Source organism: Colobus angolensis, unplaced genomic scaffold (genome assembly GCF_000951035.1).
Source record: "Colobus angolensis palliatus isolate OR3802 unplaced genomic scaffold, Cang.pa_1.0 Scaffold65, whole genome shotgun sequence".
In the NCBI taxonomy this organism is placed as follows: domain Eukaryota; kingdom Metazoa; phylum Chordata; class Mammalia; order Primates; family Cercopithecidae; genus Colobus; species Colobus angolensis.
This window is the reverse complement of record NW_012120154.1, coordinates 1,235,268-1,252,997: the sequence shown is the minus strand read 5'-3', so window position 1 is coordinate 1,252,997 and position 17,730 is coordinate 1,235,268. Positions and strand designations below refer to the sequence as shown.

The 17,730-nt window shown below is 51.4% G+C and overlaps 1 protein-coding gene across 2 annotated transcripts in view; it reads left to right on the top strand.

Moving 5' to 3' along the window:
* Positions 1–3,023, top strand: part of FAM83F (family with sequence similarity 83, member F) — a 34,313-nt gene extending 31,290 nt beyond the window's left edge. For both annotated transcript variants that reach the window (XM_011964176.1, XM_011964175.1), the window contains exon 5: positions 2,501–3,023. In XM_011964176.1, coding sequence (XP_011819566.1) covers positions 2,501–2,550 — 50 coding nt within the window. In that variant the 3' untranslated portion in view covers positions 2,551–3,023. The remainder of the gene's footprint in view (positions 1–2,500) is intronic.
* The last annotated feature ends 14,707 nt before the right edge of the window (positions 3,024–17,730 follow it).

Sequence of the window (17,730 nt, the reverse complement as noted above, 5' to 3'; positions counted from 1 at the left end):
CGCCATTGCCGTCTCATGCATTTTATTCAATAAATATGTATCTACGAAGTGTCTGCTCTGTGCCAGGCCCTGCTCTGAGTTCCTGGCACAGCCGTGAACAGAATGAACATGGTTCCTGCTTTTATGGAGCATGTTACCCTGGGCAGAGACCAGGATTGGGGGGGATGGCCCTTCTATGAAGGGTGTCAGGGAAGGCCTCCCTAACCAAGGAGCCTCAGAGCAAGACTTGAATGGAGGGAGGAGGGCCCTGTGGACATCCGAGGGAAGACTCTTCCCGATACGGAGAATGTGCAGCCCTGGAGCCTGTGCATGAAGCTTGCACATCATTGTCCTTGTCATGGCTTCTGTGTGGGTGACCTCTGCCTCCCTCTCGCCCGTACCACCTTACCTGGCAGCAAACCAGACTGACTGCAGGTCCCGAGTGCCCCAGGCTGCCACCCTCACCCCATGTTTACGTCACACGGCTTCACTCCGCTGAGCGGCCCCTCCTCCCACGCTGCACCCATTTTCAGCTCCACCTTGGTGTCTCCTCTGAAGCTCCCAGGCCACGCATACTTTGTAAAAAAGACTATTCTGGCCATTTATACACCTTCCCCGTTCACCTGCGCAGGGCTGACTCCCCACACGTGGTCGGCTCCCAATATGTGAGCACTCAGGGAATGACCGAGAACACAGTTTGTCCCCAAGCCAAGCCAGTTTCTCTGTCCTGTCCGGGGCTAGGAAATGAATTCTGAGTCTAGGTGCTCTCTCCAGGCTTTCACCCTGCCTTACAAAAAAGTGGGGAGCATGGTGCTGGTGAAGGCGGGCCCTGCCCCTGCCTTACCCAGGCTTCTCCTGGAGGCAGCCAGCCGGGCGGTGTGCAGGCTTGGGAAGCAGCTACCCCCATCACCACCCGCCATTCCATGTCCAGCTATACCACTCCCCTGTTTAACGATCCAGAGGTTAATTTGCTTACCTGCCTCCAAAATGCTGCTGCCTCTAGGGAGGAGGTGACATCTGCTTAGTGGGCCACGCAAATGAAACCAGCTAAGGAGGGGAAGTGGGGATGGTTGTATCCATTGCAGCAGCGAGTGAGTCTAGGACGGCCGCGTTTCGTCCCGCTAGCAGAGCCACCCAGACGCGCTTGGCATCACTGCGGAAGGTGACCCCCAGCGCCTTGGCCATGGAGCTCTTTGGGTGCAACCTCCTGCCCAAGGGTGGGGGAACACCCTTGATGAGGGTACAGCTGGATTTGTGGTCAGTCCCGAAGAGCTCGTTCAGTCTGCCTGGATGGATGAGGCCTGAGGCCGTGGGTCACAGTGCAGTGGGCAGGAGCAGCAGCCTGTGTGGCAGGGGAGGGCTCTAAGTTGCACTCTGTTCGGTGGGTCGTGCTCATGGCCCAGGAAAGGAGGCAGACGTGGCCTTAATTAAATTCACAGCTGAAGTGAAACGGGAAGGTTGTGTGAGCACCAGGGAGGCAGCCCTTGCTGTGTGGAGGGGAACTGGCAGGAAATAACACGAGTGCCTTCCACCTGGGGAAAGGCAGCCAGCGCTCTGAGGACATAGGCTCCCCCCTTCAACGCCCGCAGGCCCACAGGTGTCAGGCCTGCCTTGCTACTCCTCCACACTCCCTCCAGAGGTCCGAGAGCAGGAATCCAGCCAAAGGAACCGCAGGCCTCATCTCAGGACTGTAAAGGGAGTGGGAAGGAATGGTAGACGCCTGGGGAAGAGGAGAAATCAGTTTCTCTGGCTGGAAGCGGGGCAGCTTTCTCTCCCCCTTCCCTCCCTACAGGCAGCACGTTCCTCTCCATCCTCCCCTCAAAGCCACGTCCTAAGCAGTGTGATCCACCCCATGGTGGCCGCTCTTGGCCAGCGCCAGCCCTTCCTGAGGCGCCAGTTTTCCTTCTTCCAGCCTAGGAGGCCTGTGGCAGAAGGAGCTGGAACTGGACTGGGAAGGCCAGGTTCCATCGCTGTTGCTGGCTGGCTCTGGGAGCTGTGGACACCTCAGCAGTAGAATGGGGCAGCTGGGGAGGGGAACCGGAGAGAAGGACCACGGTCTTACTTTGCAGGCTGTGGAGCTGCATGTATTAGCTGGTAGTGAGCGGCCTCTTAGCGAGACTTTTGTGTATGTGTGTGTGAAGGCAAGTTTATTAGAAAAGTAAAGAAACCAAAGAATGGCTAGTCCTTACACAGAGCAGCCAAGACTTGGAGTTGATGGTTGTCGTCGTCGATTCTGCAGACTGGATCCTTCCCCAACCTGTCTTTGGTCAGGAGATGGTGGTCACCTTGATGTCCCACCCAATGGGGCTCCTGCCGAGGCTCCTGGGACAGGCAGAATCTTCCCTTCTGCTTTCCCAGGTGCCCTCTACTGACTTGCTTTCCAGATCAGCAGCTTGGGAAGGAGACAGTGACTCCAGCCCCTCAACTGGAGATGTGGACGGCACACAGGGTAGGGACTGAAGCTGAATCCACCAAGCGTTTCACTTACATCCTTCCCCACCTCTGTCCCTTGCCTCTGCAGGTAAAACAAGTCCCAGTTCTGCCAAGCCCAGCAACTGCGTGATTTCCTGAGCTGCAGGATGGTGGTGGGCAGGACGTGTGGATGTTCGCCTGCCCCGCCCTGTGTCATGGAGAGCTCAGGTCGCACACTGCACCAGTTTGCACATCAGACTCCAACTGGCCTCCTGCCTTGCAGCCTCTGTCCCGGTCTCAGGGACCCTGGATCCCAAATGAGAGGGTCCGAAGCATCTCAGTCACACGCCTCCACCAGACTGTCGGTGGCTGGGCGGGGTTCAGTGCCACGGCCTCCTTGTTTACATGAAGTGGAAGCTTGACCAGTATCTGCTCGCCTTTGTGTCCCACCCCCTCCGCTGGTCGCCAGATGGGGTGAGGGCCATTCTTTAAACCTTAATGGGATGGGGTATCTGGGGCAGCCGCAGTGGCTTCTCCTTTCCCAGGCTTCCTGGTGCTTCTGGTTCCCCCCACTGCTCCCCACCCAAGAGATTGGTGGAATAAAAGGGAAGAAGGCGGGACCCTGAGCCTGGGATCCCAAGTTCCAGTCTTGCTCTAGCCGCCGACCTCCAGGTGTAAGATGCAGCCAGAACTGCAGGGGCACTGGTTGCAGTGGTCTTCCTGGCCCTGTCCCTGCAGGCTCCTGAACTAGACTTGAATGAGGGGAAGATCCCGCGGCCTCCCCCAGTGAGGGGCAGAATTTGATGCTGCTGTTCTGAGAGCACTCATACTGAGGTCTCTTTCCCCGCCCGGTGCCATCCTGGCAGTCTCAGCGTGAGTGGTCCAGGCCTCCTTGGCTGCTGCCTGCTGCAGACCTAGGTGGGGGTCCTTACAGTGCCTTTACCTGGGACTGTTCGTTCCCTCAGTCAGTAAACTTTGGTTTACAGCCCAAGGCAGGGAGGAGGCTCGGCTGAGAGGGGATTAGGGGGTATGGGAGGCTGGGCCCTGAGGTCAGGAGCATTTCCCTTTTTTCCCCCAACTCTAACGGGGTCCTCGGACCCCTTCACCAACCAGGGCTTCCAGGTTACACTTTGGCCAAAGACGGGCCTTCGCCTCCTGCGAGAGTCAGGCCATTTTTAGGAGCCTGTGCCTCGCCAGAGCAGGTCAGCCTAATTGCCATGAGGCTGGGCCGGGAGACCCAGTAAGCAGTTCCACTCTGCCCTCCCCACTTGGGTGACTGGAGAGGGCCGAGGAGAGTTTGTGAATGGACCTGGGAGAAATTGCCAAACTGCAGACTCTGTGAGCCGGCCCTGCGGGCGGGGCGTTGGGGGATCCAAGCCCTGTGAAAGAGCCATGCGGCAGACTTTCTTGCCCTCTGACCTCTGAACCAAACTCTCATCCTCTTTCTTTCCGTCTAAAAAACCCTAGGACACTACCAGCACCTGGGGGAGAGGTACAGATGTCTGCAAGGCAGCTGATGTGAGAGCCAGAAAAGGGGCTGCTCTGGCTGGGCTGCAGGAGCCAGGCACTGCTTCTGAGGAAGCAGGAAGTAGGGACCACATGTGGCGGCTGTTGAGGAGACTGATCTCTCTGGCAGTGGGGAGGGGAAGGGAAAAGAAGGGTGAGCCTGTCCCCAGGGTCTTCTCTGTTAATCCCAAGGCTGGCTTCTAGGGCGTGTGGAGAAGGGACTCTGGCCCACCTCCCTGAGGTTTTATGAAGATGAAATGCTTCTGGGAAGTGCTTCCTTAGGTACCAAGGCCAGGCAGTGTGGCACGAATTCATTATGGAGGGGAGGGAAGGGAGAGGTGGGGTGTGGGGGTGTTACACCTCAGCTCGAGGGGGACACCTTGAAGGTATGGGACATGAGATGTGTCAATTGCAATGAAAGAGATCACCCTCTGGTGTGGAGGGTGGGTGCCTCTGGGGATGAGGGAGGTGGCCTGGGGAAGGGACCGGCCTCCAAGCAAGTCAGCCAAGGGCATCTGTGCCTCCCTTACCAGAAGAGCAGGCCCTGCTTTGTCCCTTTACCCCCTCTAGACCCAAAGCACACCCAGGTCCCTCCCCTGCCCTGACATCTAATCTGGAAGGATCCCTGATTGGAATCTCCAAGTCACTGCAGCCTTAAGCCAGGCCTGCCTTTCTGCCTCAGTTTCTCCATGTGCCAAGATGGGGTTTTTCACACTTTCTTGGTAGAAATGATGGGGAGACCATATGTTAGAGAGGAAGCAAGTTGGCATAGTGGGAAGAGGGCCAGCCACAAGGCAGGAGTGCCCAGGCAGGGTGCCTCTCCCTGCTGGCCCATGTCCTCATCCTTATAGCAGTGTGGACAAGATGGTGTCTGGCCCCACCCGCTCCAAAAGGCTTGAGACAGAAACTGTGGTCCGAGACGGCAAGGATCTTGAACTCACAAAATGCAGCTCTTCATGTTTGCCTGTCTGCCTAGGCACCGGCCCACTCTGTTCTGCCTCTTGGCTTGTCAGCTGTGAGTACGCCTGCCCTCTGTTCCAGCACTTGCACATACTTTGTGAAGTAGTCTCTTACTCATCAAATCTCAAGGGTACATCTGGCCCTCCCAGTTGGATGGCAAGTTCAAGGGTGGATCATGCCCTTGGTCCCTGCACAGCAGCTTCCGCAAGGCTGGTTACATTGGAAGGGCTCTAGGAGGAACAGGATAAAGCAGCACTCTGGGCTGGGGTCTGGCTTCACTGCCCACCACTGCACACCACCACCAAGCTGCTGTCTCACTTTCTGAGTCAGCTTCTGTAGGGTAAGTGTTCACAGCTGGTGCAGCTCTTTGGGAAGCCTAACCTCCCGGTGAGCTGAGCCCCTGGTGTGGCTGCCACACTTGCTTCTGCCCCACAAGGGCAGGAAGCACAGGACTCCTGGATGAGTCTGGGAGCCTGCCCCTTGTGATTTGGCAAAACTTCCCATCTCCTTAGCTACCTGTCCTTAGGGTATGGTTAATCCTATCTCTGATCCCTGGAGGGCTTTCAAGATAGCCTCTGTTAACATCACTACCCTCTGTCTGGGTAGAACTTTATAGGAAGGCTAGGCAAAAAATGAGACCCAGAGATACGGAAGAAACTGGCCAAAGAGGGGAAGTGGGCTATTTTTTTTTTAAACTACTGTATTGCTTTTCTCTTTTTCATATTTGTTGAGCATTTGCTATATGCCAGTCACCATGCTGGATGCTTTAGTAACATGAAGGTTTCAAACTAAGAAAAGCTGAAGAAAGAGCCCTTTAGAAAGTTAGCAGTTTTCCTGTGTATTGGGGGAGTGGGCCTCATAAAGTTGTATGGTGAGAGGCACAGGTAATTTTGTTTTGTTTTGTTTTGAGACAGTGTCTTGCTCTTTCGATCAGGCTGGAGTGCGGTGGCGCCATCTTGGCTCACTGCAACCTCCACCTCCCGGGTTCAAGTGATTCTCCGGCCTCAGCCTCCCGAGTAGCTGAGCTTACAGGCATGCACCACCACGCCTGGCTAATTATTGTATTTTTAGTAGAGACAGGGTTTCACTATGTTGGTCAGGCTGATCTTGAACTCCCGGCCTCAGGTGATCTGCCTGCCTCAGCCTCCCAAACTGCTGGGATTATAGGCATGAGCCACCACACCCAGCGTGGCTAAGGTTCATTATCCCCATCTTTCAGATAAGGAGGTACACAGCTCTCCCCAGATCCCACATCACAGAGAATGCAGGTCTGAGCCTGTTCCTTGAGCTCAGGGTCTCGGCAATGGTGATGTTTTGGAGCCGCAGAATCCTCTGTTGGTTACCGGGCTGCCCTGTGCATTATAGTACGTTTAGCAACATCCCTGGCTTCCACCTACTAAATGCCACTAGCACCCCTTTAGATGAGACCACCAAAAATGTCTCCAGATGTTAGCACATGTCCCCTGGGGAGTGGGGTAAAAGTGCTCCCGTTGAGAGCACTGGCTCTTTTCTTTGCGGTCCTGGCCTGGCGGCCTGCACAGGCCGCTTCTCTGAAGTGTTTCATGCACACTCTGCCCTGGGTACCTTGGATACAGCACTCTGGCCCAGAGAGGTTGGCTGACGTGCCTGAGACGCTGCTTCCTAGGAGACGCAGTAGCATCTTTCCTTTCTGTTCTGGTTATCTTGCTTAGTTCTTTACCACCTTATATTCCTCCTGATGGGTGTCTTTATGTACACACATCTGCCTCACTCCACTCAGCTCCCTGTCAGGTTTCCTGCCAGTCTGTCCCTATTCCTTCAGGCTCAGCTACTTCCTGCACAGACAGTATGACTGCACATACCTGAGTGTGCCCAGTGGTGGACCCACCTCCAAAAGCAGCCAGTGCTGACAGCAGAGAGCCTTCCACACTCAAGTCAGGCCAAGTGGGAATCGCTACCTGACTGTCATGACCACATTCTCAGTGAACATTGACAAAGCCCCCTTAGCAGCTAATTAGCCCTGCCGTGCACTAGGGATGCAATTTCTCATCTGGCGGTGCGCCACACTCCTGCCTCCCTGCCCGAAGGACCCAGTGGCTGCTGCTGATCATCTGCACTGCTGTCCCAGGGGCAGGAGGTTTGTTGCAGAACAGGTGACCCCAGCTCAGTGAGCAGAGCCAGCCCAAGGTTGAGTGAGGAGACGGGCAGGCACAGCCGTGAGGATGTTCTGGGGCTAAGTAACTATGAGATCAGCCCAGAGACCTTGCACAGTTAGGCAGGCCTGGACTTCTCGCCCTTCCCCTTGCAGCTTCTGCCCTCCCAGCCAGGGACTGAGGAAAGCCCTGCTTCTAGATGCCATGTGCTGGTACCTGGCACGATAGGTACCTATCTGTCCTTGGGGTTCCTGAGCCTGGAGAGCGTGCTCTGTGAGCACTGGTGCCTCATTGCCTGGCTCAGATTTGCAACCACAATATATGCTTAATACCTATTTGTTAAATGATTGAAGACTGCCATTCAGCACAGAGAATGAGCCAGGTGAATAAACAGGAGGTGTCATACAGGTTCTAGAATCGGTCATGATCCTTTCTCATTCCTGACTTCTAACACCATATATGCCAAATGGGGTACTGCTGTGATTTAATTTCTTAAGGACTGGGTTTATCAAAAGTCCTTCCGGATCTAATCCTTTCCTCTAGGAAGGCTTCTCCTTTCCTCCTCTGTCCTAAGTGCCTGGTCTTCATCTCCCGGGTGGTCCAGACTAGGTGGCACTGGGCCTGCAGGCCTCTGGCTGCTCAAGGATAGCCCTGTCTGTGTGCTTCCTTTCAAAAGCTAGCATAGAAAGGAGGGCCCAAGGTGAGGAAATTTGTCCAAAGTCACCCATTGAGTCGCAGGAAGGGCTAGAATCTGGTTATCTGGACTGTCCTAGAGCACTTTCGCAGTGACAGCCGGCTGGAAACAAGTTTTCATCTAGAAAAATGGCTAGAAGTTAGGGCATTGCCTGCAGTCACCGAAAAGCAGCTTTAGGAGCAGATGTCCACATAATAGAAGGGCTAGGGCCTGCCATGGAAGCCAGCAAGCACATGGGAGCTGGGGAAGGAAAGGAGCAAAAGGCAAGAACAGGTAGGATGTCCACGGTGCCCACGGTGCTGTGGGCACAAGCAAGGGGAAAAGAGCCCATCGTGTGCAGAAAACCACGCGTCTTGATTCTTATTTCCTGTTCGCAGCTTTGACTCCCTGCCTCGTCTCTTCCTGGAAGTGTCTTGGAAGTTAGGCGACTGGACAGGGAAAGGTTCGCTGCAGTGCTTGCAAGCTTGCACCCATTTATTCATCCAGTGGATATTTACTGGGTGCCCAGCCTGGGGATACATGGTGACCGAGGAAGGCATGGTTTTGAGGTGGTGTGCCTGCATGCCGCTTGTTGTGACCTTAGCCAGGGCGCATGGCAGAGAGAGGACAGGCTTCAGAACAGGCAGGCAAGGGCTGAAATCCTATCTCTGCCACTGAATAGCTAATGACCTCAGCAAGCTATTTCACATACCTGAACTTTCCTGTTTCCTCATGTGTCAAATGGGGATGATCTCGAGACGACTCTGCACAGTAACCACGCGAAGCACCCAGCACAGGGGCTGACGCACACAGCTAGGCGTCGCAGGAGCCTGTGGGGGTGTCACCTCCAGTGGCTTATTTTCCTCTTGTGATCTTCTCTCCTAGATCCTCCCCATTGCTTCCCTGTGAAAATTACCACTTTCATATTGAATCGTTGCCACACAGGGCTAACTGCTCGTTCACCTGAAGGAAGCTACAGAGCTCAAGTTTCTTTTTTTCTAGCTTTTTTAAGATGGTCTTGCTCTGTCACCCGGGCTGGAGTGCAGTGACGTAATCATGGCTTCCTGCAGCCTTGAACTCCTGGGCTCAGTGAGTCCCTTGAGATATTCTCTCCTCAGCTTCCTGAGTAGCTAGAACTACAGGCTTGCACCAACACTCCTGCCATAATTTTTAATATTTTTTTGTAGAGATGGGATCTCACTGTGTTGCCCAAGCTAGTCTTGAACTCCGGGCCTCAAGCGATCCTTCTGCCTTGGCCTCCCAAACTGTTGGGATTACAAGCATTAGCTACCACACCCGGCCAAGGCCCAGGTTGCGACAGAAAGGGAGAGGAAACCTGCCAGAGATGCCATTTCTGAGCCACCCTGCTTGGCAGGGACCTGTGTTCCCCTCATGCAGGTTCATCCTTAGAGGGCTGCGGTTTATCTGGTTGTGCAAAAGTCCCACAACCTTTCTGGGTTGATAGTTTGTGGTGAAATAAACAATTTTAGTTTGTTTGGAGGATCTTTTGTATACAAAATACAAATAAAACCTAAATCAAAGAAACAGAGCATGTCTGGAGAAGTCTGCCAATCCTTCTCCAAGCCACGGGGCTTCCCAAGCCAGGCCTGTACTCCTCATGTAGATTCCACACCTCGTCCTGCTGTCTTTGTCCTTCACACTAGTGACTACAGCCTGGTGGGACGGGGTCTAGGGGCCACAGTCCTGGTCCTGCACAGGTGGCCCTGGGGAGAAGCCTTGGAGAACTTGGCGAAGCCCACGCGGCTGGCAGCATCATGGTGAAAGGCTGACACCTTGTGGCTGGCTGGCAACGTGCGTCCTTCCTCCCCTGGGTCAGCTAGATGGCCAAAGCAGGGATCTGCAAGCTCCTTCTGTAGCGGGCCAAAAAGTGAATACTATAGGCTTTGCAGACATTGTGTCTATTGCAGCTACCGTGGTAGTGCTGAGGCACCCCTACACAATACAGAAACAAGCAGATGTGGCCATGTGCCACTGAAATCTTATGAATACTGAAATTTGATCTCATAATTTTCATGTATCACAAACTAGTAATATTCTTTTAAAATACAAAAACCAGCCAGGTGCGGTGGCTCATGCCTGTGATCCCAGCACTTTGGGAGGCCAAGACGGGCGGATCACCTGAGGTCAGGAGTTTGCAACCAGCCTGGCCAACGTGGTGAAACCCCGTCTCTACTAAAAATACAAAAATTAGCCTGGTGTGGTGGCGCGGACCTGTAATCCCAGCTACTCGGGAGGCTGAGACATGAGAATTGCTTAAACCCGGGAGGCAGGGATTGCAGTGAGCTGAGATCATGCCACTGCACTTGCTAGACTCCATCTCAGAAAAAAACACAAAACCAAACCAAACAAAAGCAAAAACCAGTCTTAGCTCACAGACCATGCCAAAACAAGGCAGTGGGCTGGATTTGGTCCTCAAGCCCAGGCTTGCTGACCTCTGGCCTAGGACACCTCTCCTTTATGCCTCCGCTCCCAGCACGGACTCTCAACTCTCATGTTTACTTTGTCATTGTTCTGTCAAGAGGAATTCCCTAGTCTCACTCCTCCAACCAGACCACTGCCATTAAGCCTTTTTCTGAACAGAAATTCTGGAGCTGTTCTCACCCATTTCATAAATTTGCATAAGCAACCATCAGGTACCCAGCCCTATGCTGAAGTGCCTGCAGAGCCCAGAGTTTTCACCAACTTCTTTTTTTTTGGAGATGGGGTCTCTGTTGCCAGGTTGGAGTGCAATGACATAATCATAACTCACTGCAACCTCAAACTCCTAGGTTCAAGTGATTCTCCCGCCTCAGCCTCCCAAGTAGCTGGGACTATAGGCATGTACCACCCTGCTCAGCTAGTTAAAAAAAAAAAAATTAGGGATGGGGTCTTGCTATGTTGCCCAGGCTGGTCTCTAACTCCTGGGCTCAAGTGATCCTCCCACCTCAGCCTCCCAAGTAGCTGGGCTTACAGGCATGAGCCACTGCACCTGCTCAACATTTAATTTTTTCATTCATTCAATCGTTCATTCATTTGTTCAAATGAACTTGAGAACTTACTGTGTTCCAGGCACTGTGATAAGACAGACCTGGCCTTTACCTTCAAATGTTCAGAACATGGTTAGGAAGCTGGACACTGGGAGGCAAGTTTTGTGATGGGAGAAAGCACAGTGGGTATAGAAGCCCAGAGGAGGCACTTAACCTGGGGGTGAAGATCAGGGAAGGCTTCCTGGAGGAGGAAGTAATCTCTGAGCTGACACCTGAGGAGTGAATGAAGAAGGGGACAATGAGGCAAGGCATTCCAGGGAAAGGTCCAGAGCCTAAACAGAACTTTTTTATGAGAATTATGAGAATCACAATTATCGAGGACACAGTGAAGACTCAGATAACTCAAATAATAGGTTGTGCCCGCAAAGCCTTCCTGCCTGGTGGGTGAGACAGTCTACAGCAAGCTGCTCCAAGGATATGGAGAAAAAGGTTTTCCCTCTGGCCCTGTAGGATTGGTTATTACTGAGCCTGGAGTAGGCAACGTCCAGCGAGTGCTCCTAAGGCAGGGATGGGGCTGCCTTCACCACAAGGGTGCTCAGGAAATCTGCCAGGGGAAAAGAGATGTAGGCCTGCCTCGGCTGCAGAAGCCCCTCAGAGGAGGAGGAGGGGCTTGAAATGAGCTTTGAAGAATGTGTAGACTTGGGGACAGGCAGAGGAAGAGGGGGGCATCGTAGGCAGCAGAAACCGCATGGAGAAACTCTCTGCGGGAGAATGGGCATGGCCTGGCTGAGGGGGTCCCTGGACAGGAACCAGCCTTCCCTGTGCACCTGCGCCTACGAGTCTCACAACAGCCCCAACAAGTGTTATTTTTCTCAATTCTACTAATTAAAAACTGACCTTGGGCAACTGCTTAACCTATCTCTGCCTTACTTTCTTCATCTGTATCTACCTCTGCAAGTTACTGTGAGGACTGAATAAACTCATATACAATGCTTGGAGCAGAGGCTGGTACTGGAGCTGGTTTCATGGGTGGACAACCTATGAACCCCATGCTTTCATTTTCCACTTAGTCCTGCCTGGCATAGTATGTGGTTTTTTAAATTTGAGATGGAGTCTCCCTTTGTTGCCCAGGCTGGAGTGCAGTGGCGCGATCTCAGCTCACTGCAACCTCCCCCTCCCAGGTTGAAGCAGTTCTCCCACCTCAGCCTCCCAAGTAGCTGGGATTACAGGTGCGTGCCACCATGCCTGGCTAATTTTTCTATTTTTAGTAGAAACGAGGTTTCGCCATGTTGGCCAGCCTGGTCTTGAATCTCTGACCTCCAGTGATCTGCCCACCTCTGCCTCCCAAATTGCTGGGAGGATTACAGGCGTGAACAGTACGCCTGGCCTGGTACGTGGTTTAAAATGTTAGGTTTTATCATTATCTTAGGTGGAGAATAACAAATCTGATTCAATATATTCATTTTAGAAACGAGGAAACTGAAGCTTGGATCGTTTATGTGACTTGCAAAAAGTCATGCAGCAAACAAGCTGCAGAATGAAGGCTGGAGATGGAGATATGGAATTCTCATCTTAGAGGCGAAAGTAGGATAATGACCCAGCTGAGCTCGCTGAGTCCCGCAAGCATCACACGCCCCCAGAAACAACATAAGGAGAGAAGTGCAGACAGACTCCTTTGAAGGAGTTTAGAGAAAAAGCTGGTAGGGAAAAGAGCATGAACAGTTGTAGAGGTAGGAGGAAAGCTGGCTATTTGGGGAAGCAAAGAAAAGATTCTCAGAGTAAAACGTATTGGTGAAGCCATGGAAACAAGGACTGAGAAAGTCTCTTGGATCTTGGCCACAAAAAGGTTATAGATGAGCTTAGAGAAATGAATTTCAGTAGAGTTAGGGCTAGAAGCCAGGTTCAGAGAGAGAAAGAACAAGAGAGCACTTCTGTGGTGGAGATGGCCACAGGTCATTATTTAAGAAGCTAGGATAAGAAAATAGAGAAGAAAAGGAAGGAAGCTATTTGAAGGGAGTGGGAGAAAAGCCAGATCTCAGTTGGGAAGTGGAGGAAGGACCACCAGAGGCAGTAATTTAGCCAGGAAGAGGTGTACTTCTTTCCTTGAGTTTATAGGGGTAAAGAGGATGGGGCGGAGATACCAAAGACTACGAGGACAACTGTTCATTGAGGGCTAGTCGTCTCCCCAGCTGCACTGTGGGGTTCCCAAGTTAGACATCCGAGAGGCAATGTAGCAGCGTGGACTAGAGGTTACTCACTGGAGTCAGACTACCTAGGTTCAGTGTTAGTTAGCCCTTCAGTGCCTACATTTTCCTATCTAGAAAATGTGGATAACAATGGTGGTTGTGAAGATTAACTATCCACAATCCATGTAAAGCCCTCAGTAAAGTGTCTGACACACAGCAAGTGTCCACCAAAGGGTAGTTGTTATTAACCATAATCCTGGTTCTCTTGTGAGCCTCGTCCCGTGTGTCTAGCATTGGCCAGCACACAGGAGGGGGTCCAGTGTTTGCTGCTTAACTAAGTTGCTTCTCAGGAAGTGTGGTCATAAAAAATGAGAGGTGATTTAGAAGGTGAGACAGACGCAAGGGATGTGTTGCACAGTAAATGCTCCCAGACATGCAATAAATGCTTAGAAGCATGTCCTCTGTAATCAGCACTCTCTAGAGAACTTCCCTCCCTCATTGCGCTTGGTCTTTGGCAATGGCTACACCCACTGCCCCAGTGAGCAGTATCAGCTGTCAGCTGTCCCCTTGTCCTTTGGATCAGATTCCTTTATAGGGATCTTCCCATTGTTACAAGCTTCAAGAATTGGAGAATGCTTAACGAACACTTCCAAATTCTTCATAGCTATGAGGGGCCAGTGCAAAGGGCGGAAGGAGTTCTCCTGTGCCACAGAAATTAGAGCTGGAGCAGATCCAGCTCACTATCCCCCCTTTCCCCAGCTTGTGGGTTGTTGCAGAATCGTTCACAAAAATTCCCATTGCCTTGGAATTTGTCCAAGCCAAGGGCACGGATCACAACACAACCTCTCAAGGGAAAAAAGGAAGGCCTGTTGCTTGAGATGGCTCAGAGCACTTTTGGTAGCCAGCCAAGGCAGCTATCACTCATGAAATCTGCCTTCCCCTCCAGCAAAAAGCCAACTGTATAGAACACCACATATAGAGCGCTAAGAATAGCACAGCGCTCCAAGAACATAGTGCACTTGGCCTGCATACAAGTGTGCAAGGGCTTAACGAGTCTTTTTACTCTGAAAGCTGGGTGGGTTGGAACAAACAAACAGAAAAATATTTTCCCCAAGTAGCATGCAGAGAGGAAATGAGAGCGAGCACAAGAGAGTACCCTGGCATAGCATTCTCTGACCTGGGCTGCCTTTTCAGGGTATGAGTTGATTCCACAGGCACCAAAGCATGCCTGTAAGCCCTACGGTGCAGACACCCTCACCCCATTCATTGGCTCAACATTCACACCAGGCTGAGCAAGACACAAAAGTCTTGTCATTGGCTGTGACAGGAATTGAAACCCATCTTCTTCACAATAATTATTTGATTGACAGATTGGCTTCCTTCCTATAAGTATAGAAAGCAAGGGCAGGTTCCATCCAAAGCCACAGTTCTGGGTGATGAGAGCTGTCAGAGCCCAGAAGAGCCCCTGAACCACATCCCACTATTTGTTGGAAGAAGAAACTCATCTGTGGGCCTATTCATAAAAGAGTCTGGGAAGATAGTGTCCTTAACGGTGTCTGGATGTAATACGTTATGGGAGGCTTTTACTTTATAACTTTCTATATTGTCTGAAATATAGAATATTATATTGAGTTAAAATAATATTTACTCAATGTTACTTTTTTTTTTTTGAGACAGAGTCTTGGTCTGTTGCCCAGGCTAGAGTGCAGTCATGTGGCTCACTGCAGCCTTGAACTCCCAGACTCAAGCAATCCTCCCGTCTCAGCCTCCCGAGTAGCTGGGACTATAGGCTCAGGGTGCCATGCCCAACTATTACTTGTCTTTGTTTTTGTAGAAATGGGCTCTGCCTGTGTTGCCCAAGCTGGTCTCAAACTCCTGGCCTCAAGCAATCCTCCCGCCTTGGCCTCTCAAAGTGCTAGGATTACAAGCGCGAGCCAGTGTGCCTGGCCTCGATGTTACTTTTATGATTAGAAAAACAGCCATCTTATTTGGAAATTATTTTCCTATTCTCAAGGGGACAAATACAAGAAGGTTTCAGGCATTTGCTTTGTCTCTGGGAGGGAAGGCACATTTTGCTTTGTCTCTGGGAGGGAAGGCACATTTGCTTTGTCTCTGGGAGGGAAGGCACAATGACAAATAGCTGAGGCCTTTATAGACAAAGATTCTAAGAAGAGCAGGCTTTGGCCATCTCTGGATATTCCCATTCTGCTCCCTGCCACCAGACAGCAAATGTTGTAGAACCCCACACATCACCAGTCTCTTGCCTAGCTAACGGTAACTCATTCTTTAGTTCTCCCTGTAGATGTCACTTCTTCCAGGAAGCCATTTCTGTCCCTCCGAGATGGAGTCCCATGTCCCTACTATTTGCTTCCAGGGCACCTTCTCACAGCACTGCACCATGGTTATCTGCTTATCTGCTGGACACCCCTACTAAACTGAGGTCCTTGAAGGAAGAGGGAGTGTATTACTCATCTGTGTAGCCTTTGTAACTTAGTAAAAGTGCCTGACATGCTCACTAAACATTTACGGAATAACTATTTATTTGGGGGCCTTTTACCATCAGAACAATGTGAAGGACACAAAGATGAAAAAGAAACCATCTGCTTCAAGGTACTTACAACTGAAATGTATCAAATAATTACCTGGAAAGTCAAGTACCAAGTTATAAAATAGGGGCCCAAGCAACCAACTTTGAAGGTTAGGAAGGTTTTAGATTCTGACTGTTTCTCATTCACTGTGTTTTTGAGTTCAGAATCCCCATACTGGAAGGCTAATATGGGGTATGTGCACACAACTGTACGGATTCACGTTCTTACAACCTGTATTAGAATTTGACGTATGATCTTTCTTCTGTCCTTCTTGCATTGGCCCCAGGAATACATGCCACTTACTCTTAATGGACTTTTACGAAATACCTTGGCTTCATTTGCTGAAAGGCTCTAAGTGTTGAGCATCGTTACTATGTTACAATGGTTGTTTTATTATTAAAGCAGTGCCAGGGAGGTTACACAACAGCTTGAATCAGGAAGCGAAACAAGGGCGGTGATCCCACTGAAGCTACAGGGGATGGGGATTTGGGACGGTAAAATGTTAATTATCCGAGATGGAATGTGGGCTAGAGTCCAGCGTTGTACTCCTGGAGATCATTTCGGTCCCAAAAGCTCAGGACTGGCACTCTGGCAGTGGGTCCTAAGCGTCCTGCCCTCCTCTGGCTGAAATGTTGGATTCACTTCGATGAAAGCTGCTACAGAGAAAGAACCCAGTGGCCACCAGCCAGGAGCACACGTCTTGCTCAGCATCAACTATCCTGGAAGACTTCCAGGAGCTGAAGGGCTGTTCTCTTTGCATGCAATAAATTATTCATTTCTAAGACGATTTGTTCTGTCTCTCTCTTTAGACTTGATTTCTCCTAGTTTTCCAGCTCTTGAGGACTCTCTCCAAAGAATGAGTTGTAGATGGTTGGTCAGGGGTTGCGAGTGGGGCGGTAGGCTTCACGTAAAAGAACGGCAGAAATGTCTACTTTAACTTAAAGGGGCGAGGAATGGGTCCTGGGGAGGAGGATGTGGTGGAGGCAATGACAACTTCTCCATAGTAAGTCCCCAAAAAAGTCACTTCCAGAAACTGAAGACTTTGAGTTCCAAATGAAAGTTTTTAAGATGCTGGGTTGACTGACAAGTATATCGTCTAAGGTGGAGGCACTAAAGCATAATAAAAAGAGTGAAGTCTCTGGAGTTTGACCCAGGACCAGATGCCAGGCCCATCAACTACTTTGTATCTGGATGACCTTGGGCACGTTTTCTAAGCTCTCGCCAGCCTTAATTTCCCATCTATAAAAACTGGATACTGCATTACTCCCAGGTTTAACCAGATAATGTTTGTACTTGACACAAAATAGTCATGCAATAAATGGGAGTCAGTATTATCGTCAACTACTGGCCAAACAACCGGAGTTGACCCCAAATCCCCAGTAAACAATTAACCGTAGCAGAGCGAATCCGGATCTGACGCACCTATTTGCCCAATAAAGTGCCAGGAAATAACACAGTGGAGTCAAACCAATGGTATTAGCTCTTGTTGTTGGACGGGCTTTCTTGCTGTTCCACCAATAGCTTGAAGATTTGACTGGGGAGTGACATCCTGACAGTCCAATGACACACAACCAACCCACACTCAGCACTTCGGGGGGGATAAATCAAGGAGCCGGCACGTATAGATTCCGTTATAGGGCAGTACTGGATGGAGAGACAAGCTTAGGGAAACAGCGCCGAGGCAAGGCACTAATGAGCTAAAAATAAAAAGACAAAAGACCATGGTTGCGCCAAGCGAGCTCGGCGGCCATCATGCTCTAGTTTCCCCTCAGTCTCTTTGGGTCCTCGACCGAGGAAGCGGCCTCTGGGATGCTGAGGGGGTGTGTCCCCGCATGATTGGCTCAGGCAGCTCAGCCAATCCTAGCTCGTTAAACGGGAAGCACTTAACCAATGAGGGGCTAAGGCAGCAGCGAGGAATTGGAGGGGCGGAACGACAGCTTGACGGGCACAAAAGTCAGCCAGTGAGAGCCGGAAGCATCCTCCCTGCGGCCAATGGAGTGGGGCTATGGGCGGGCCCCCGAGTGTTTGTGTTGTGGTTTTGGGGGAGGGATGCGGAGGGGAAAGTTTGTTTATTTTGTTTTTAGTTTCTGGGGTCCCCGTGCTTCTGCCAGGCGAAACGGGAGGGAGTGACCCCCGCGACCCTCAGTCCCCCTACGACGTCGCCTCCATAGTCTGCGGAGAAGCGGGGACTGCGCGCCTCGCTTCACAGTGGAACGCCGTGTACTTGGAGCCGGCACGGCTCGGGGGTGAGTGAGGTGCGGCGGCCGCGCCGTCCTTCCCCTCCCCCGCGCCCTGCCAGGAAGGAGC